The sequence below is a fragment of the Schistocerca serialis genome, chromosome 4 (assembly GCF_023864345.2).
Source record: "Schistocerca serialis cubense isolate TAMUIC-IGC-003099 chromosome 4, iqSchSeri2.2, whole genome shotgun sequence".
NCBI lineage: Eukaryota > Metazoa > Arthropoda > Insecta > Orthoptera > Acrididae > Schistocerca > Schistocerca serialis.
In genome coordinates, this window is record NC_064641.1 from 750,183,973 (window position 1) to 750,207,794 (window position 23,822).

At 41.0% G+C, this 23,822-nt stretch overlaps 1 protein-coding gene across 1 annotated transcript in view; it reads left to right on the top strand.

Annotated features, from left to right (window-relative positions):
* The first annotated feature begins 2,176 nt into the window (after positions 1–2,176).
* The window catches only part of LOC126474742 (sodium channel protein Nach-like), a 215,725-nt gene continuing 194,079 nt past the window's right edge, over positions 2,177–23,822 (top strand). The window contains exon 1 of the mRNA XM_050102219.1: positions 2,177–2,268. Within this exon, the coding sequence (XP_049958176.1) occupies positions 2,177–2,268 (92 nt within the window). The remainder of the gene's footprint in view (positions 2,269–23,822) is intronic.

The window sequence follows — 23,822 nt, forward strand, 5'->3', positions numbered from 1 at the left end:
AGTAAGTGTTTTAGTTGCGTTTTACGTCGTGAATTTGTTGCGTTTACCTTTTATGATGCTCCTGACAAGAAAAATTAGTAAATAAACAGATTCTAGGTGGGCATACGGAGTCCTCGCAACTTTCTTTGTAGTCAAAGGAATACTTTTAACACACACAGGTACGTAGGTGGTGTATTGAAACCAAATCTACGCCTTTTCCATTATGTAGTTGATCCAAGTTCTCTATTAATTGATGATTATATCCATCTCTCTCAAGCTACCCAGGCTGATGAATGTGTCGCACATCCTCTATCCATTTGAAGTCTCTAGATCTTAATTTTGTTGCAAATATTTACCATGTTTTAAACGTCCTATGAAAATTGTCTGGATGTGAGAAAATTGAATATACTGATTTCAAAAATTTTCTCCTCCAGTAACGCGTACTTTAGACATCGTGTTCAGTTTCTGAGCAAAACTGACCGTTGGTCGGCCTGTGTTGAGCATGTAAACAGTGTCGTGAAGTAAAAACTTTAAACTTCATGAAATGCAAAATTTGAAATAAAAAAAAAATGATTCGAATTGCATGCCAAAGGAATCTAACTGTGTGCTGAAAGAAAACTATACAAATATAACTAAAACTCAATACCAAAGTACATTATGAACGGTATTCGATATGAAATGCAATGTCATTTGGAGTATCAAAATAAATTAATAAATAAACTACTGCTCTACTCAGGAAGATATAGCTGTTTGAAACTATCAACACTGTTCACTGACAATTAATCTGCTTGCTAGCACGTTACCTGACAGTCCTGATTACACACTGTTTGCTCAAGATTGCAAGGAAGGATATATCCTGAAATAAAAAGGACTTACCTCTTGCTCAGCTTGCTGTTATGTGTCTGGAGTACTGACATTCTCGAAAGCAAATACAAATCAGCAGATGCAGCAGCTAAAGGAAAATAGTGTACTCAAAATTTTTTGTCACCAACAATCTTTTGCTGCCTGTGACGTAAAGTGCAATGCACACACGATAAAAATTCAAAACTTTACTATGAATCATCATGGAGGTGGGTTTTATTTTTTAAGGAAATCGTTCTTAAGAAATCAAACTATGATCATTGACGAAAAAATTGCATAACATAAGAAGACTCTAACAATTACAAAATTCTCTTATTACAAAAATTACGAACATACGTTTAAAATTCCTTCAAAGTCTTCTCCATCAATAAAAAGTACAACAAATCATTATTTATAAGTTCTCATCTCTATAATAAAGTATTTCAGATAGTCTCTCCCAGATTCACAAATAACAGAGCTCTTTCTGTGAAAAACTCAACTGCTCGCAAGTATGCCTCCGATAAGAATGCCCCAGCGCTGCAGAACTGACTGATTAGCAAGTCGGCCACAGATAAAACTAAACACAGAGTCAAGGATCTTATTCACTACTCGTGCAGTGCGCTCATTCATCTTTGTCCCAGTACCGCATAAGGAAGAATTATTTACAACAGAAAAAAATCATATACGAACCTTACAAAGTAAGTTGTATAAGGAATACGAACTAAAGCTCTTCGTCCACCAAGGAATTTTGTAAACCTCGGAATACTTACTTCCTGGGAATGGTGTTCAATACCAATAATGGTCTGACACCACCTTGTAGAGAATGTGTCACATTGCTTCCGAGTATATAGAGGAAGTGAAAGAGACGTTGCGATGTCTTTCGAGTTTTTAATGAATTTAATGTTCAAATGTGAGTGAAATCTTATGGGACTTAACTCCTAAGGTCATCAGTCCCTAAGCTAACACACTACTTAACCTAAATTATCCTAAGGACAAATACACACAACCATGCCGGAGGAAGGACTCGAACCTCCGCTGGGATCAATTTTTTTAAGAAGTTAACAAATTACTCTTTTTGGAAACCATCAGTTGCCAAATCGTATAAGTGAGCTTTAACCTTGTTCCGCAACTGTTTATAAATCGTGTCCGAAAAACATGCTTCCAGTCCTTGATGATATCCAACTTATGTACACAGTTGTAGCAAAGGCAGCGTGAGACATCATTCATTACTTCGATACATGCCAACTCTCATAATCTCATCATTTCAGGTAACTGATCCTGCTCCACGAAAGAGACGTCATAGGAACTAAATCAACACGCGCAGAAATTTGTTTTCACTTCGGATTTGTTTGACAACATGATCCTCAGCATCATTAAGGATTACTTTCTCAACTCTACCTTACACGGACTACGCTTCATTGCAGAAGACAATCGTCACATCACAGAAAGGTAACAATTCATCGTAATACAAAAATGTAATCACTTAAGTTCTTTTACGTCCTGTTCTATCATAGAAACGTATTATTACTTATTAGTTCTCGAAAAGTAATTAAAGTTATCTCAGTAAATCAAGGAAAAATTATAAGAACGATGAATAACGTGCGGCTGCATAACAGAGAATATAATACTTCTACTCTTTGAAGGGATTTTAGACGGTATAACCCGTTCTGGCTACCATCATTTCCTTTTCTTTCTCAGTCTTCCAATACTACCTCGACCTACTTCTTGTAATCGTAAACTATTTTCGTTTTTTCAGTTACTTTCCATCTTTTTGCATGCTAATGTCATTTCCTTTCTTCTTCTTCAACGGCGCTAAAAATATTCTCCGATTACTTTGTTTCTTATCCCGTAATGTATAGACTTTGATCACTCTAAGGATTTTCAACTGCGCCGCCTTCACACTGCGTTTATCCTTTTTAGTCATTACACTCGCTTCCAAAAATAAGTACTGTCGCAGCCAAATCTTTTTAAAATTTGAATATAGTTTTTATGCTTTTATTCCCTCTCAGATTACTTTTAACATTTTATGTATTACGACAGAAAAGCTGCTAATTCTTTTTTTATTGTTCAGCAACTATATACGACAATATGTCATCATGTGGCAGACTTTCAATTTTAAAATGGTACCATGTATACGAAAATTAATAACAACTTGTATATTTATTGAGTGCTGTGATATTACATATTTAAACGTTTTGGACATGTGGTGTACATCACTTTAAAATTCCAAGTACGAAGAAAATACCAGCATCCGAATGTAGAACATGTTTGGAATGTGCAAAACGATTTTCTCAGTTCAGCATATTAAAGTAATCATTTCAAATGGTGGTAATACCGGACAGCAGCTGAAGAAAATTAGTGTTACAGGGTAGCCACATGAAAGGTTGCTGTACGTGCCTCGAGACTAGACTTCACGCTTAAATGGCGAAGTTTAGTACTGTCTTACATTTATTATGTTAAATTTGCGACAAATGTATCTCAGATCGCCCTCTTTGCACTTATATATGCCAAATTCTTTTTTCATACGTACCCTGCAGAGATTTTACCACAGAAACCAAAGGCTTGGTCCGAAAAAAAGCCAAACGACGGTTAATAAATTATTTAATTAGACAATACATAATGCAGATGTTAATCTGCATTTATAGTTATAAGTACGAATATGTGAGGGTTGGTGAAACTGGAGTCATAAACAAGTAAGGTTTGCTGAGTCTCCTACAAGCAGGTTATCAGCCCTTTCTATCATGTGCACTACACTTTTGTCATAACAAGAAATGCTTTGAAGTTGGTTGCATCGTCAACGTGATGGAGAAAGAAATAATTTGGCGAATTAGCATCTAAACTGGCTTCATTTCATTTGAACTGTTTCTTTTTTTTAATTAAAAAAAAAACTTAACTTGACATGCTATCAGCTTACGTTCTCTCAACTAATTTTTAATGCACGGGAAAATAGTTATGATGAAAGCGGTTCCTTAAGCTGAATTCAAAAGACAAGCTATATTTATTTATCCTGACACAGGGCTGTTCAAGGTTAGGAAGCGATAATTGTGCCTGGCTTAAAAAACAAGGAAACATTCATCCAATAGTAGATTCCCACTAATTATGTAACTGAACTTTACCATGCACCAGATCCTGTGACACAAAAATTGATTGCGGATTAGGAAATCGTCTGTACTCAAGCATGCTTCGTCTGCAACCTTAATCTGGATACCGAACACAGAAATGAAAATAAGCGGTTGATACAAAATAAGGTGAACCATTGATGTACAGCTGAGACAATATCCTAGAAATTCTCTATTCAAGCTCTAAAACATCGACTTATCAAGCGACCTTCACATGTTTGGATCATGGGTCAAAGTATTGTTCACAAAGAAAATTATTCAAAAATACTAGACTTCACACGCCAGTCACACATGGTTATGCTTATTATTAAAACACGCCACCATTTTATTATGATTCTACCGTGACAAGGGACAGAGTAATAACCACAAGCTTGGCTGAAGTCCAAAACAGCAAAAATAACACTCGAAAAGAAAACTACTTAAAATACGAAATTCCACGCATAAGTTTTACGTCTTCGGGCTTATTATAACACGCAATTATTTTACTATGGTCCTACCGCAATGAGACCTAGTAAGGACGGACCACGTGTTTGGCTAAAAGCCACAATAGTAAAGTGCGGTTCACAGACGAAACTAATTACAATTAAAAGATTGCACATGGAAATGATCTATCATTATGCTTATTATAGCACACGCAAGCATTATAGCACACGCAAGCAAGTAATTAGCTGCAGTGATAGGACACAGAGTAAGGACCATTGCAAGATTCCATACGCATTTCCACGCGATATATATTGTAACCTACGCGAATGTCGACATCTAACATAACCCTTTCCAAAGTCTACAATTTGGAGTTTGAAACTGAAAAGGACTACGAAACGACCACGGACCTGTATCTGAAAAATTAAGAGAGCGCTTACCAGAGACCTCCGCAATTTACTTATCCAGCCTCCAGAAGCCGATTGCCGCAAGGGGCTCTCTATGTCCTAACGTTCCAGCCCAGAAGTTTGATGGCGGAAACAGGTACCAGTTGCCACAATAGATGCCAAAATGGTGGTTGGACGAGGCCATCAACTTACCATCTTTGGTCGCTACAACTACCCAGAACCTTGAGTTGGCAATACTACATGATACCAATACAGACTACCAAACACTCTTTGCTGGAGTGAGTTTTGAACTGCTCTCTTTTATTTGTTTTATCGTTCGTACAGGGCGGATGAAAGGAAGTGGTGCTGTACAAGGACATAACACCAATAGATAAATAGAGGCAGGCACTCGTTCCTCCTCCAGATACACTTTGTCGGACTGTCAGAGTACTGAATCGAAAGGTTTTCTACTTCACCATCGCGTATTGTATGTAATGTATTTACATTTTGTGTCTAAATATCTGTAAATGCAAACCTCAGCTCAGGCACGAATCTGCAGCTACTGGAGGTGATGTCTGTTGATGGCGGATAGCTGCGTCGTCTCGTGCTGTAAGTGGTTCCCGTCTCGTAGTCGTCAGTTGCAGACTGCGTCACAGCCTGACCTTCAAAAACCACGCACTCTGTCGCTCGCTAAACGCAAACTATTAGTTCTACAAAAATGTCAACAGGACCTTTTTATAGGAAATTTTTGGGTAAGTTAAACTTTGTGCTAGGATACGTTTTCGCTGAAGGCCACGATTTTCGAGTTATTCAAAAAAAACGTACAAAAGAAACCTTCAGACACACCTCCACCCACACACTCATCCCTCGCCAGTCAGGATTTCTAGTATGCTGTCCGTGGCATTCTCTCCTACCACTGAATAAAATTTTAAAACTACACAAACTATTCCTGATATCTGATTTTCTTTGGTGTCTACTGATTGGGCTATAGCGCCACCAACGTTGTTGGGTATATTGTTAAAATTATTAATTCAAACGTGGTCATACCGGTAATGCAAGAAAAACCACTGTTGTAAACGTTACGCTAAGACAAATTACGTTGACAATAAAATTCAAACTTAACCCTTACAAGCACAGTAGTTTCGTAGACAAAAGGTCTGATGAATACAACTATGTAATTGTTTACTTCATGCTGTTAAAACTGACAAAATTGTTCCGTAAAATTTACGCAAACCTCAGTTTTACAGTTTTTAAGTGCTAGATTAAGCCGGTGGCGTAATGAGCCCAGTCAGTGATGACCAATTCGGTCGAATCTGGGAAATAATTCGTGCAGTTGCAAATATTTGACAGTGGTAAGAGAGAATGCTATGAACAACATACTAGAAATCTTGACCAGTGGTAGCTGAGGTGGGGGTGCGTTGCAAGGACATTTTTGTACGGTTTTCTTGAATAACTCGAAAACTACGGCCTGTAGAAAAGGTACCCCAGGACCAAATTTAACTATAGTCATTTCCTATACAACGGTCCTGTTAATTTTTTCTGTAATGCTGATAGTTTTCGCGTAGCGAGCGAGAAAATATGAAAATCTTGTATGTGTTCACGAACGCTTCTCTTCCTATGACGTCGTTCTGCTGATCCACGCAGGAAATGTTCATCGCCTCAGCAAGTTGTGGCGCAAGAGTATTGTGGGCTAGAAAAACACAAACATGTTATTTCGTTGGTCTGCATATGATTATGAATTCATGGGCTCCAAAATCCACATTGCGTAGTAAATAAAAAACATGGTGTAATGTGGCACCTTAATATGTGCACAAATCAGTGTGTTGGTAATTTTTTGTCTGAGTGTAACAGTCTTCCCACAAACACATCACTTGAATTTCAGCCGGATGTTTCCTGCAAGGTCGTAACTGCATCATTAAGAGGACTCTGCCTGTCGGTACAGACTAACAGTTTTGCATCCACACATTCACACTTTAGGACCTGGCTTGCTGCCTAAGGGAAAATAAACGTTAATGGTCCACTCTTGTCACATTTACTTGGAGGCACTAACAGACCTAAAAATATACTACTGTTAACAGCTACAATCATTAGCTTGCAACTGAAGTAAATACTGATGTAATGTTGTTCAGTACACTGTCCTCAGTTAGCAATAAAAATATCTGCACTTATGCCCAGTACACCTGAATGAGTACTAGTATAAATGAATGAAGACTTCTTAATATAAATTTTCACCTCAAGTGGGTGACTGAACACTATCTCTTGCTCTCATTCATTAAGATAAGTAAAACAGTCATCAACCCAAAGGTTGATTGCCAACACTTCGTTGTTTTACTAGACGTGGTATTAGTGGAGGTGCCTTCTTCTGATCTTTGTGAGGTAACTCACCCATTCAAACATTCTCAATAAATTCTAACACGACAACGCTCAACCATATAGTATTCAGAATTCCGGTGAGCAAGTTACCATAGATCCAAGTCACCAGCACTACAAGTATTGTTTACTGCGTCTGTCCCATCTGTGTGGATCAACACTACGGGCACTGGAGCATAAAGTAAGTCAAACCCAGGAAACATGACTTTCATTAATGTGTAACTTCGCCTCTAGCGTTGATAATGCACTCAGCCCTGTGGACAAGGATATTATCATCTTGGAAGATGGGCATAGCCACAGCATACTTACCATAAGGGAAATTGTCCTATAATCGGGTACAGTTTTTCAGTTTAAATTATAGTCAACTAGCCTTCTTTAAATTATGGAAAATGTGCTACACTATTACTAGGAAATATTTAAACGCTACCCGTGTAAAAAATCTTCTGGATATTTTCTCATTGTGTAGCAACAGGATAAAGAATGAAAATGTGTAATTTTTACGTTCGGAAAGTACGGTTCCTTATTTTGGGTTTTCTGGTTTCCTGATTATGGGTTGTAAATAAACACTAGAATTTAATGAATTAGTAATATAGCCTTTCCTAGCACCATATGTTTCTCTGCATATGTCCCAGCCATAGCAAGAAAGCTCAGTCTTTTTGCTTTTGGGTACAGAAGGTACACGTAAAATCTTTCTAAATATCATAGTAAAAACCTGCACTAAGCTCATCACACAAGTGAAGATCGATGCACATAATCCTGGTCTCTTGAGAGGTATCAGTTATGGTAGCAGTAAATGCGCTCTCCACCTTCTTTACATTCAGATGATGATTATGTGAACACGGTTTTATTAAGACTTGAATCGGAGTCTTCGTCACCACGATCCCGCTGCTTCGTGACTCTCTGGCTCTTTCTTACGAACAGCTTCCTGTTGGTAGCTCCAGATCTTGAACGTCAATCAGATGCATCAACTGAAGGTCCTGAAGAAGGTAAAGTCTTTCGTTTATTCATGATACTTGCTTTCTTCTCCCTCTAGCCAGGGACTGCTGCAAAGCCTTTCTAAAAGGAGATGACGTCAACGCTGCTGCTTTACGTGCTCTTGGTGTTGGATTTTGTGGTGGAAGTAGAGAAGGCGAGCTGATTGCAAGAGCAGAAATCGTGTTTCTTCCATTCCATCAACTGCAATCGACAACGGCCCGGCTCGGCTGAAACCTCTGAAGCCGAAATTTGCTGCAGATTCCTGAAGAAGAAAATCCATAGATGAAAAATCAGGGGGCCACCAGTTATTACGAACAATTCCTTACTTGTAATCAGACATAATCTAATCCTTATGTGAACGGTGGACGACACTTTTATCGATTAGATAAGAAAGAGCATGCTCCAAACCACTCTTTCCCCTGAAATACTTTGAAACTATGTCTTGCCTGGCTTGAGGAATGGCTTCCATAAAAGAAATAACTGTGGAAAACGAAATGTTGAGTGCATCAGCACCAAACTCACAATGGCGTATCAGAGTGACCTTCGCTATAGTTTATCCGAGTGAGCTACTTAATAAGTGCAACACCAAGCAAGGGAGATATTCAGATACTCGAAATTGGGCACCCACGCGAAATGTGGACACTTTATCCTGTAGGGGAAAGGGCAACTCTTGGCCGGTGAGAATACTGAAATAAACGTTTCCGTGATAACCTGGACGTGAGTACCCAAGGAATGGTACGAAAAACAGACCTCCGGCTGAGCTGCACCTTCCACACGCTGTGGGTTAAACTCATTAGACCATCGATACATTCGACGCCTTGCATCGTTCGGAAAAAAAGGCAAAATCACGATTCGTAGGACCAAACTTCAAACCTCCACTCAGCTATCGTCGAGTGTCTGTGTTTTTTGGACTATCCATGACTAGTATCTTTATATGCCTCTTTGAGCAATGGTCTTTTGCGCGGTACCCGATTCCAGATGTCCACTTCATACACTTCCCTTCACAGTGTTAATTTACGTCAGTGATGGAGAGTCACACGACCGCCTGGTACAAGGCCTACACCATCAGCAGCACTGCAAGGCAACCAGTGAACTCTTTTAAGAGGGTGAATAATACTCAATAAGACAAAAGAAATGCAAGGAATTACCGTAACGGGACGGTTCAAAAATGGCTCTGAGCACTATGGGACTTAACATCTATGGTCATCAGTCCTCTAGAACTTAGAACTACTTAAACCTAACTAACCTAAGGACATCGCACAACACCCAGTCATCACGAGGCAGAGAAAATTCCTGACCCCGCCGGGAATCGAACTCTGAAACCCGGGAGCGGGAAGCGAGAATGCTACCGCACGACCACGAGCTGCTGACGGTAGATGTGATTAACACGTACAGACAAACAAATGATTACGATTTCAGAAAATTGAGCAAGTCAGTAACGCGTTGGCACACCCCTGGCTCATAGGCCAACTGTTATTCGGTTGGACACTAGTTGATACAGTTATTTGATGTCTTCCCGAGGCATATCATGTGAAATTCTGTCCAATTGGTGCGTTAGATCATCAAAATCGTGAGATGATTGGAGGGCCCTGCCCATAATACTACAAAAGTTCTCAGTTGCGCAGAGATTTGGCGACCCTGCCGGCCAAGGCAGGGTTTGGCAAACACGAAGAGAAGCAATAGGATGTCTCGCCATGTACGGCATTATCTTACCGAAGTGTAAGCCCAGGATTGCTAGCCGCGAAGGAAAGCAAACCGGTGCATAAAGCATCATCGACGTACCGCTGTCCTGCAAGGGTGTCGCAGATGACAACCAAAGGGATCCTGCGATGAAAAGAAATGGCACACCAGACATCACTCCTATTTGACGGGTCGTATGGCGGGCGACAGTCAAGATGGTATCCCATCGCTTTCCAGGGCGTCTCCAGAAACGTCATTGCCCTGGAACCTCACTGACCGGAGTAGAATTGTCTTCAGTGGTGAGTGCCGCTGCGAATCGAGCCCCGATGACCAGCGAAAATGTGTCTCGAGACGCCTCAGGCAGCGGTGGGATACCAACGGGAGTGTCACCCGCCATGCGGTGATAGTCTGGGGTGACACTTGTTTTCATAGCAGGACCCCTTTGGTTTTCATCTGCGGTACCATTACAGCACCGCAACACGTCGAAGATATTCTATGCCCAGTTTTGTTGACCTTCGTGGCAAGACATTTCAACAAGATAATGTCCGCTCGCACCCAGCGAGAGCTTCTTCTGCTTTCTTCGTGCTTTCCAAACCCTAGATTAGCCAGAAACGTCGTCCGATCTCTCCCCTATTGATAACGTTTGTAGAGTTATGGGCATAGCCCTCCAACCATCTCGGAATTTTGACGATCTAACGCGCCAGTTGTACAGAATTTGGCACAACATCCCTCTGGAGGATATCGAACATCTCTAGCACTCAGTGCCAAGCCGTATATCAATTTGCATAAGCGCAAGGCGTGGACAACGCATTACTGACTTGCTCAACTTGCGGGTCTTTCTCTTAAATAAATCATCCAATTTTTCTGAAATCATAAGGTCTTTCTCTTAAATAAATCATCAGTTTTTTTCTGAAATAATAATCGTTGTTTGTCTGTGAATGTACATTGTCTGTCTATACATGTACATCGCATCTACCTATTTCCGTCCCTTTAAGATAATTCCTTCGTGGTGCGGTTGTATTTCATCGTGTTAGCTTATTTTGGTATTGACAGTGGTAATAAAAAGGCGAAACGAAACAAAGTGGATGAACAAGATTTCCTTCTTAGTGTTTAATTTCAACACTGCTCCATCACAAAGAGCTCTACTGTCGTCTATGAAAGACGTATCATTGCCCAACTTAGCATTCCTTAGGGAACCTCTAATTGAGCTGATTCAGTCATCACAATCAAAACAGAAAATACGTGGATTGTCTTCATTTATTTCGTGCATGTCGAAATGGGAAGCAAATAGGCTGTAGCACATCCACAGTATGTAAAATAGTATCTCTGATCTGCAGGAGAATAAGTTCTTCCGTGACTGCCCACTTCCAGAGAAAATCGTTATGCGCTTTTCAATTTTAATGAGCCACTGTGCACGAAATGCGGTAGCAAATTTGTTTTCCAATTCTCCAGAGTGAGGTCTCACTTTTATGTTACATGCATCACGCGAGGAGCTGTGGGATCGAATATTTTGAATTGTGAAATTAATTCCACACTGTAGCTCTTGCGTCAAACCACTCAGAGTCCCAGGGCTTCTTCGTCATGGTTCGTTATTTTTCTTCTGATACTTTGTGTTCTACAGTGAACTAATTCGAGGAGGAGTAATATCGGATAGTACATTCATTGAGGAATCATTACGAGATTTGTCGGAAACGTGTTGAGGAAAACTTCAGTGACACCACTTTGTTTGACACACCTTCACTTTCAGAAATCAGTCCCCTAGAGTTCTTACCATAGCAGTTTTACATAGGAAAACAAACGTGTCCGTGCTTAATGTTGGACGACGTGGTTCTGATATTATAAATTTTAAACTGTGCTATTATGATCGCTAGAGAAAAACATCTTTTAAGTCACTTGATGTTCAGGAACTCAGTTTTACTTATTCGTATCGAGTCAATTCATCTTCAGAATATCAAAGGAGGTAAGGTTTTCGTATACCCGGTATTGTGTCATGAGTGTGTCACCAGTTGCTTATAGTATGACATGAATATGATACGAAACTGGTGACTCACGCATGACGCCTCAACGGGTGTATGACGCACGTTACTTCCTTTGATATTCTGAAGATGGGTTATTCGACATTTGTGAATAAAATTGAGTTGCTTAACATCAAGTGACCAAAAAAACTTTTCTCAATCAACCATAATAGCAGTGTTTAAAATTTATAATTTCGTCAAATGGTCGCAAATTTCTTACATGACTATATTTCACACCTTAGATTAAATGGTTCAGATACACACGTCGCATATATAAACACTACAGTAAAGGTGTTGCGTCAGATGGAGGAACTATAAAGTATTCGTAGTTTCGCTGACTCCTCAAAGCTCACTACCATCTTATTTTGTAGATTTTCTTACTTTTCGTGCGCTTCAGTCTTATCCCTAGTCTGATGCAGCTTTAGAAGGTAATCTGTCCTTTACAGAATTCATCATCTCTGAGTAGCTACTACAACCTGTTTCCACATAAACCAAATTGCTTTAGTTAAAGTACTGGGTTTCCTACTACAACATTTACTCCCCCCCCCCCCCCACCCCCGCCCACCCCCCCACACACACACATACACACACTTCCGTCTTATCAAATATACGATTCCCTTGATGTCTCAAGGTGTGTCCTTCCCTTGATGTCTCAGGGTGTGACCTATCAACCGACCCCTTCTTTTAGCCTTGTTATGCCACAGATTTTCTCCCCAGCGCAATTGAGTACCTCTTCATTGGTTATCCGACATACCCATCTAATCTTCACCATTCTTTTGTAGTTCAAATATCGAAAGAACCTATTCTCTTCTGGTCTGTAGTGTTTATCGTCCACGTTTCACATCCGTTCTGCGCTACACTTCTGCCAATACCTTCAGAAAAGTCTTGCTAACGTTTTAATTCATAATCGATGAATTAGCTTTTTAGAAACACTCTTCTTGCCACTGCCAGTCTGCATTTTATATTCTATTTATTTCGGACGTTTTGCCAACAAACAGAAAAACTCGTCTACTACTTTAAGGTCTCATTTCCTGTACTAATTCTCTTGGTATCGCCTGATTTAATTCAATTACATCCCATTACTCTTGGTTTACGTTTGTTGATATTTCTCAAGAATATTGAGACCCTGTTAGATGATGAGCAGTTTGGCTTTATAAAACGTACAGAAGTCTGGGAGACAGTTCCGACGTTGCGAATGATAATGAAGGCAAGACTTAAGAAAAGTCAAGACACGTTTATGTGATTTGAAGACCTGGGAAAAGTGTTCGACATTGTAAAATAGTTTAAAATATGCGAAATTCTGAGAAAAATAGGTGTTAGCTACAGGTAAAGACGGATAATTTACAATATGTACAGGAGCCAAGAAGGGAGAGTAATAACTAAAGACCAATAACGAAGTGTTAGGATTAACAAGGGTGTAAGACAACCAAGCGTACAATCTTTTGTCCCTATTGTTTAATGTATCCATCGTAGAAGTAATGAGGAAAATAAAAGGAATATTCAAGACAGAAATGAAAACTCTGAGTGAAAGGATATACATCTACATCTACATCATACTCCGCAAGTCACCTAATGGTGTGCGGCGGAGGGTACTTTCGGTACCACTATCTGATCCCTGTAACATTAAATGATAAGATTCGCCGATTAAATTGGTATTTTCAGTGAAAGTAAAGAAGAAGAATTACAGTACATATTGGATGCTATAAACAACCTAATGGACACAGAATATGCTCTGACAATAAGACGAAAGAGACGAAAATACCGGGGAGTAACAGAAATGAAATTAACGATAAACTAACATCGGAATTGGGCACGACGAAGTATTTCAGTGTAAGACATTCTACTATAACACACTATAGAAAAATTAAGGAGAACATGAAAAGCTGACTAGCAGAGACAAAGACGACATTCCTGGCCAAGATAAATCTATTGTTATGTCAAATCGGCATTAATCTGAGGAAGAAGTTTCTGAGGACGTACGCTTGGAGCACAGCACTGTATGTTAGTGTATCACGGATTGCGGGAAACTAAAAAAGAAAAGAATCAAAGCGTTTGAGATGTGGTACTACAGAATAATGTTGAAAATTAGGTACAGTGATAAAATTAGGGATGAGGGGGTTCTCAGTAGAATCAGCAAGGAAAAGAACACATGGTAATCAGGAAGAACAAGAAAGGACAGGATGACAGTAAATGTGTTAAGAAATCAGGGAATAACGTTTTACGATGGGCGTCGTCGTCTTACGTTCATCAGTTTCCATAGATTCCGTAGAGCGTAGAGATTGGAGTTCATTAAATAAATAACTGAGAACGTAGAGTGCAAGTGAAAGGTTTAAAGGCTACAAATGGTTCAAATGGCTCTGAGCACTATGGGACTTAACTTCTGAGATCATCAGTCCCCTAGAACTTAGAGCTAGTTAAACCTAACTAACCTAAGGACACCACACACATCCATGCCCGAGGCAGGATTCGAACCTGCGACCGTAGCGGTCGCGCGGTTCCAGACTACAGCGCCTAGAACCGCTCGATCACTCCGGCCGGCTAGCACAGGAGGGGAATTCGTAGCGGGGCGCATCAGACCAGTCAGAAAAGTGATGACTCAAAAGGAAAGAAGTTCCTCTTACGATCTCTTTTCAAACTATCGATTTCGTTCAACTCATCTTCCAAATCCTTTACCATCTTCGGCAGAATGACAATATCATCGAAAGACTTTAAAGTTTTTATTTCTTCTTCCAGGACCTTAATTCCTTTTCCAAGTTGCTTCTTGGTTTCCTTTGACGTTTCCCTACAACAGCAATGAAATACAATTTTATTTGTTTTGGGATTACAACCTTGCTGATATTTTTAAATGACATCATGTTCGCCATTAGTGTACTATCTGTTATAATTTTCGCAAATGCAATTTCAGTTCATTTTCGGGTGGTGAAGGTACCGAACACACACCAGTTGCCAACATCAATAAAGTAAGTAAAAAAAGTGAAAATATAGGCCCACATCATTTTCACTTAATTTATTAATGTTCACAGCTGCTGTGTTTTAGCAGCTTAATTGCTTGAAAATGACTTATAATCTAAATCGCAATTGTGGAAATTGTAGTAAATAGTACATTCGACGGCGAACATGACGTTATTATAAAAAAAAGTAAACTGTTTTAACAGAAAACTGTTTTAACAGAACAAATGAAATACAAAATTAACTACTGTAAGGAAATAACACTGCTGTCTGCTTTGCAACAAATTTCCCATGTTACATGAATATTTGTGGTCATTAACAACTGCCAGAAGCAGCATGGTGGTGTATAAAAAGCTAGAGAAGTTTCCATCCGCCACAGCATCAGCTCGCTTATTTACGTCTGGCGAGAAGTACACGGCAAGTGGCACAACCCGACTTCCCAGAAACTTCACTCATTGAAAGAGATGCCAAAATAAGCGAACACGTGTTTCGGTCTGTACGTAGATACTCGACCGCTTCTGAGGAAATGACCGTCAAAGTTTTCAACTAATTTAGATGCCTTTAGCTCGCTATGAACTCAACCGAAGTGGTGGCACACTGGCTAGCTTCGTAGCATTTCCCCTTTGTGTCCCGTGTTCGAAACCCGATTATCGTTTTTATTTATTTAGTTTCTTTCCTGTACCTGCTCGTGACTGTAGAAGGTCATTACATGGATGTTTCTTATCAAGTTAAGCTATATAAGGGCGTTATATTAATTGTGAATTTACAATTGGGTTTTCCAATGAGTTTCATACATTTATTATATAATATACGTGTGTATAGTATTTTCAGGCATTACAGTGTTCTTAAATTCTAGTACTCTTATATTTCATTGGTATATCGGTTCTTTGTTCCTATATTTAATTCTTCAGGAAGATTTGTTGCTTTCCTCTGGATGATACCGATTGTTAAACACTCGAAACATAAAAATTCCGAACACCACAAGCTTCTCGCAACGGCAGGTTTGGCACAATGACATTTCTACGTATGAATCTCATTCGGGAAAGAAACATCTTTAACACTGCGGAACATCTCACGCGTTGGCTATAATTTTGTGACAAACTGCACTTAACGAATTACTTTTCCAAAAACTGGCACTTGCAGTTGATTATGAATCATTATACACTACAGGAAAATCACCGAAAACCATTTCAACTAATTTTTCCATTTATTTATTTATTTTTTAAATTCATTCACCAGACAAAGAAGTTTTAGATGAATGAAGACAACGTTGTTTCAAAGTACATTGTGAAACATCGGTGTAGTAATCTTCTACGGACATGAGTAGATTAATTAAAAACAAAAATAAAATTAATATTTGGGTTTCAAAGACGGGTGGTAAAAGTGCGAAGCATTGACTCTAGCCAGGGTCACCGCTTCCGCTGGATTACGTTCTCACTAAAAGGCACATAAACTACCTCGAAGCCTTGACTTGTTTCCTCAGGATGGTCGAATATCTACGGATAAGCCAAGACACTTGTTCGCTTATTTTGACCCCTCTTCCACTGAGCGAAGTTTATCGGAAATCTGCTGTTCTCCTCGAGGATATAGTGGCGCTCAGCCTATTCAGTAATTACTGCCGAAGACGACAGCATCGTCTCTCTACCGATCCAGCACTGCGACAGTTCTGTTAGGTAGAACTCTATATAAAAGATCATATAGAGTACTAGTCTGTGTAAAGAGACTGGCATCTTGCTCCGTATCAAGTGATTCGATCATGTTCAGTGTTCATGGCATTCCTGTGGACATGGATTGTCACAAAGCGAAATATTTCGTCTTATTCAAGACGTAATAGAGTGATCTAATGTTTATATATTTTAATATCATCTCGGCCCCTCCAGGAGTAAAATTAAGAACCCACTAACCTACCGACGAGTGTTATTTAGTCCGGTACAACAATCAGGATTGTCCCTGTGCAGAGGACACAGCTCATCTTCCCTATCCTTGCCCTATCCGACCTTTTATTTCTACTGTAATGATATAGTTGTCGATATGACATAAAAGCCTAACCTCCCCTTTTCTTACACTCCACGGAAGTGGCAAAACCGGATATAGGAAAGCTAATATCTGGAAAGGTATGGTGAAGAGTTCTGAGGGGGTGTACTGTGTGCGGTACTGATGATGATGAGGTCCCATACTGCGAGGGGCGTAGGAGGACGATGCGGGAGACCCGCACTGCCAACTAGGCAAAGTCCAAGCGGAGGTGGTTTGCCATTGCCTTCCTCCGCCCGTAATGAGGATGAATGATGATGATGAAGACGACACAGCAACACCCAGTCATCTCGAGGCAGGGAAAATCCCTGACCCCGCCGAGAATCGAACCCGGGACCCCGTGCGTGGGAAGCGAGAACGCTACCGCAAGACCACGAGCTACAGATGGAGTATGTGGAGCGAAACGTCGTGGAAGAAATAATGTGGGCGAGTTCATGGTAGGGAAGCATGGGGACTGAGACAACTGGAACTAGGAAAAAGCAGAGGAAAGGAAGGAAAATAAAAGGGGTGAGGGGGAAGAGGGGGATGACCGGTTGCACTGCAGGTGGTTGATGAAGTCGCTGTTGCAATGGCAGAAACGCTGCGCGCAATTCCCGACCCTCAGGCAGTGCTCTTGATGTTTCATCACAGTTGAACATCCCTTGGTCCACTGTACGGAAGGTGCTTCGAGCCGTTCTCAAATGGTATCCATACAAGATCTATGAGGGTCACTCCATAAGATATGCACACTATTTTTGTAAAAATACAGTTTTCATTCTGCATCTGTGAAAGTTTTACAGTGTGTAGATGCATCCTTTCCGCTTGTTTTCAAACTTAGTTCAACCTGTTCCCGTGAGTGGCGCCGTCACAGCAGGTCTTCAACATGGCTGCTACACTTGACGTTCGTCAGAAGCAACGTGCTGTCATAGAATTCCTGTGCTGTGAAAACGAGACAGTGGGAAACATCCACAAGAGGTTGATAAAGGTGTATGGAGATGCTGCTGTCGATCGCAGTATAGTTAGTCGGTGGGCAAGCAGGTTACATGATGAAAACTGGCACGGCGATATTGAGGATTGTCCTCGCAGCGGCAGGCCTCGTACTTCACGCACTCCAGACAATGTGCGGAAAGTTAACGAATTGGTGACTGCTGACAGATGCATCACAGTGAACGAATTGTCACGCAACGTTGGGATAGGGGAAGAAATTGTTTGCAGAATACTGAAAGTGTTTGCGTTAAAAAAGGTTTGTGCCAGGTAGGTTCCCAGGATGTTGACAGTGGCTCACAAAGAAACAAGAAAAACGGTATGCAGCGAACTTTTGGAACAGTACGAGAATGGTGGAGATGAATTTCTTGGAGGAATTGTGACAGGTGATGAAACATGGCTCCATGACTTTTCACCAGGGACGAAGAGGCAATCAATGTAGTGGCATGATACAAATTCACCCAAGAAAAAAAAAATAAAAACCACACCTTCTGCTGGAAAAGTTATGGCTACAGTGTTTTTCGATTCCAGAGGACTCTTGCTTGTGGACATCATGCCAAGTGGAACCACCATAAATTCTGATGCATATGTGACGACACTGAAGAAACTTCAAGCTCGACTTAGTCGTGTTCGACCACATCGGCAAAAGCAGGATGTTTTGCTGCTGCAGGACAATGCACGGCCACATGTCAGTCAAAAAACCATGGAAGCGATCACAAAACTCGGATGGACAACACTGAAACACCCGCCTTACAGTCCTGACCTCCATGCGACTATCATCTCTTTGGGAAAGTGAAACACTCTCTTCGTGGAACAAGGTTTGAAGATGATGACTCCCTTGTGCGCGCTGGCAAACAGTGGCTCCAACAGGTTGGTCCAGAATTTTACCGTGCGGGTATACAGGCGCTGGTTCCAAGATGGCGTAAGACAGTTGAAAGGGATGGAAATTATGTGGAGAAACGGAAATATTGTTCCTAAAGGATGTATCTAAACACTGTAAAACTTTCAAACATGTATAATGAGAGACTGATTTTTAAAAAAATAGGGTGCATTTCTTTTGGAGTGACCCTCGTATATCGTACGGCAGCTTGCACCACAGGACGTACAGCGACGTGTTGACTTCGCTCTCCATTAAAGTTGACGAGGACTGGCCCTGGACCATCCTATGGACAGATGAAGCTCATTTTTCTCTGACGGGTGCGGTGAACACACAGAACTGCCGAGTGTGGGGATCTTCACCTGCAGTCACTGTGCATGAAGTTCCTTTGTGTGGTGAACGTGTCACCGTGTGATGTAGCTTCACAGCTACGTTCACCACTGACCCATTCGTTTTTGAACAGGCTGGCGCTCAAAGACTAAAGACGTGCAGTGTGATGGCCAGCGCTACTGCGATATGCTTCGCCAGCATGTCATACCTGCCCTGCAAGAGACAGACGCATTGAACTCAACAGTTTTCATGCAAAATGGGGCCCCACCGCACATCGCTCGTGATGTTCACCTGCTTCTCTTAATTACGTTTGGAAACGATCGAATTATCGGCCGATCGTTTCCAAACGCTTAGCCGGCACGATAACCTGATCTCACTTCATGTAATATCTGGTTGTGCGGCTACCTGAAGGACAGGGTTTTCATGCATGTGCTGATTCGAAGCGCAGCATATCAAGAGAAGTAGCCAGCATACCTACGGACATGTTTCGTTCTGCTGTGCTGAATGCAATCCTGGGCATTCAGACTCTTCCGGACATTGATGGGCGCCATACTGAACCCCTTTTGTAGTAGTAATGTTACCGGTATGTAACGGTATGATGTACGGTAGTATCACATTAAAAGTGCTTCAATTGAATTGATTTTGCATTATATCTCTTCCCCATGTCCCTGACATCTATGCTATTAAGTTTGGTACTAGTACGGTAATTAGTTTCCGTGCTGTAACACGTTAAATAGGGAAAGTTTAGCTATAACCACCCGGTGCTTTCACGACAGTGAATACGCAAACACCAAAATGTGCAACACAAACTGCACTGCCATACCTAAACTAACTGCCACAATTTGCGTATCCCAGGGGGTCTGTATAAAAAGTGCTTGCCCCCGTTAACGGGTGAGATAAATATTGATATGCCATCTGGATCATGCATTATTATTCTACCCGGTATCAGACTGTGGGAAGGGATTCATTACGACGCTATTTTCAAGCAGTCAATGATTTTAATGGATACTGGGGGTAGGTGGTAGAAATCGCAACACAAATAAAAGATTTAGAAATTAGCAAAGAACAATGTACTCTTAACCGAGGGCAGCCTCCGCTGACATAGCGCATTTACAGAATTACATATTGAAATAGCATTCACCTATAGCTACACAACTTTAACTGAGAAAACTGAACCATAAGAACAATGTTTCGGGAATTCGGTGAACCTTACCGTATAGTTGGCGCTGCTGTTCTCCCATAGTACTGCAAAGTACTCGTCAAACGATCGAAATGGCCATCGAATCCGAGCATCATTATTAGATTGTGCTCGAAGTCTCGAACCGTTAAGCGTACGTATGAACAATAATGAACAATACACTATCGAGACGAGACGACAGCAAGTGGACTTTCGAAGAAGACGTTCCAGAATGGGCTGGAGTGGCGATGCTTAGGAGTTTTGTTAGCTGGTCGGCACCTCACACTAGCGTATCTACGATTGAAAAAAGATAGTTGCTGGGTGGTTTAAAATGCCATCATTAATAGTGAGATGAAGTACTTTAATTACCACTGACGGTGAGTAAGAAAAATATGAAGTATGTCAAGTTCTGACTATAGTTGGCAAGTGGTAAGAGGTAATTCTCGATTATGTCAAAAAAATGGTTCAAATGGCTCTAAGCACTATGGGACTTAACATGTGAGGTCATCAGTCCCATAGGACGTAGAACTACTTAAACCTAACTAACCGAAGGACATCACACACATCCATGCCCGAGGCAGGATTCGAACCTGCGACCGTAGCAGTAGCGCGGTTCCGGACTGAAGCGCCTAGAGCCGCTTGGCCACAGCGGCCGGTTCAATTATGTCATCGGAGCAACTTAATAGTTTCGGCCTCCACCATTCACAAGTACGAAAACGACTAAAACTAGAAAATTTCATTCACAGTGAATGGAAGTTCACATAATAACTTAGCTGCTCCACATGATGAGATACTCAGCTTTGATATCCTCAGGGGTTGTTGCTTCAGAAAAGCCTCGATCCTTGAGTCGCTGTAGTACTAATTTTGAAATAAAATACAGACTCTAATACATTTCTTGTCGTATACTGTGACTGATTACCAAGTACATAGGTGGAATATACATTGACCGTCTGACAGCTTCTGATTCTCACACAACCAGCTTCCTAAAGACAATAATGCAGACAGACGGACCTCGTGGCTCATGCGCCTCTTCCTTTTATATATTAGGTTTACAACTTTGCTACCGCCGCTTTGCAACAGACGCCAGTAGTGGAAAGTAGTGGTGCTAGTCGTTCGTCTTAAGTGTCATACAGTAAGCTTAGGCATATGAGAACATAACGCCATCAAAATATCAGTCGATTTTTGATTGCATCATTAAGTTATTCTCGACTAAATACGTCAACTTATGAGCCCAATTCTTGTCATCTGTGGGAGGTTTTAATTTTCGGCTTTGATATGAAGAAATCTGCGGCTGTGGTTCATAAAAAGCTGGGTAAGATCTATGATGAGACGCCTGTTAGTGACGGAACTGCGCAGAAAATTGTTTCCATGCATCAAGAATGGTGATTTTGACGTTTATGACCGGCATGGTTGTCACAGAGAGAAAGCTTTCGATGCTAATGCAAGCGACGGGAACAATCACAGGAGATCGTTACCGAAAGCAATTGATGTGTTTGAGCCGAGCACTGAAAGACAAACGGCCACACTACAACGATAGCCATGAAAAAATGATTTTGCAGCACAAAGCGCACGACCCCATGTCGAAAGTCCCGTAAAAACATACTTTGAAACGTTGAAATGGGAAGTTTTACCCCACCCGCTGTATTCTCCAGATATTCCTCCCTCAGACTGCCACCTTTCTCGATCTCTGACACACGACCTAGCTGACTAACACTTGCGGTCAGAGGAGCAAGTGCAAAATTGGGTCGATTCATGATTCCCCTCAAAAGATGCCCAGTGTATATAATGCGGGATTCGTATGCTGCCCTAAAGCTAGGAAAAAGCAGTGGCCAACGATGGCTTATACTTTGAACCGTAAGTTTTTTGTAAGCTTTTCACAATAAAATCTCGAACTTCGAGAAAAAACGGCGGAAGCAAAGTTGTGGACCTAATAAAACAAGGGTATTGAGTACATTATTGAATTTGAGATTTGCAAAATAACAATTAAAAGTCATGGGATAATTTTGGTTAAATGTATCAAAAAACAGGCCTCATATTGCCCTATGAGTTCTGATATGTAATTGGGAAAGGTTTACATAGTCCCACGCTTGATTCATAAGAATATGACGTACAATAATATAAATTGTATTTTAATTAATTACAACCTAATTACTTCGAATGAAATATTACTAGCAGTAGCCGGCCGGTGTGGTCGAGCGGTTCTAGGCGCTTGTCTGGAACCGCGCGACCGCTACGGACGCAGGTTCGAATCCTGCCTCGGGCATGGATGTGTGTACTGTCCTTAGGTTAGTTAGGTTTAAGTAGTTCTAAGTTCTAGGGGACTGATGACATGTTAAGTCCCATAGTGCTCAGAGCCATTTGAACCATTTGAACTAGCAGTATTTCGATTTGCTGTCAAGTAGAGCTATCATTTTAGATGATCATAACGAACAGACATCGCAGCTTTTCATAAAATAGGGGAGAGGTAAATTTTCAAGAATATATGGTGCAACATGACTGCACTGTTCATATCACGAAATTTCAAAGTTGGATTGTTAAAAAACGGTTTATCCCCCTTAATTAACTGACATCCAAATTATCGATAGAGCAGCTGTTTGTTGCTCATCAGAAGATGCCAAATCTGTCAGCTGATTTAATATTCATTAATTACTCTCGATTCGTCCATTGTTTCCGGTCTCGCGCGCCCGCCCACGCGCTTGTCACTGCACGTGGCGATCTTTGGATGGTTTGTGACACGATGTGTTATCTCACAAAAACACTCATACCGCAACAACCCTGAGCTGCAAAGTACTGTGATGTGGTTTCTGTCGCTGCGGTAGGTGCTCCGCATAGCGTCGTTCCATTGCGTTCTGTGAACCCGTACATTAGCTGCATTTCGACCAACTCTCCACCAGTCAGCCTATCCATACTGCTGTGTATTGTCCAAAAAATAAACCCAAGAGACAGCAGAACTGAATACAAGCTTGAGGGCCAAAAGTAAAGTGGGCATTACTGTTGTCAACAGTAGGTACCGTGAGGGAGTGGAAAAAGACACAAAGCGCTTGTTATCGACATTTTCATTGTTGTGCAGATATTTTCAGAGAAATGGAGACATGGGTGAGAAACCGAACGAAGTTCCATTAACTGATGTTTCTTCCTGAAATTCAAGTTATATGTAGTAAGTATAGACGTACTATCGAAAGCGACACAAAAATTTGTACCAAATCGGAACTCGAACCATCATTCCCAGCTTACCGCTAGCTGCCGCCTTACCAGATAGGTTTTCCTAACGCGCTCCGTGGACCGATGCAAAATTCCATATGTCACACGCCTATCTATATCTTTTCTTAGATTAATTGACTTTACCGACACTCGCATATCTCGGGATTTCCGTGTGGGTTTTAGAATCGCGACAACAAGGTCATAGACTGCCGTTGTCATTTTCGTCACAGGCCTGTCTTCGTCTTACAATTATTCATATTTGATGACGAACTACAGCCCCAAATATTGAAATTTTTCCTGAAATACACTACTCGCCATTAAAATTGCTACACCAACAAGAAATGCAGATGATGAACGGGCATTCATTGGACAAATATATTATACTAGAACTGACATATGATTACATTTTCATGCAATTTGGGTGCATAGATCCTGAGAAATCAGTGCCCAGAGCAACCACCTCTAGCCGTAATAACGCCCTTGATACGCCTGGGAATCGAGTCAAACAGA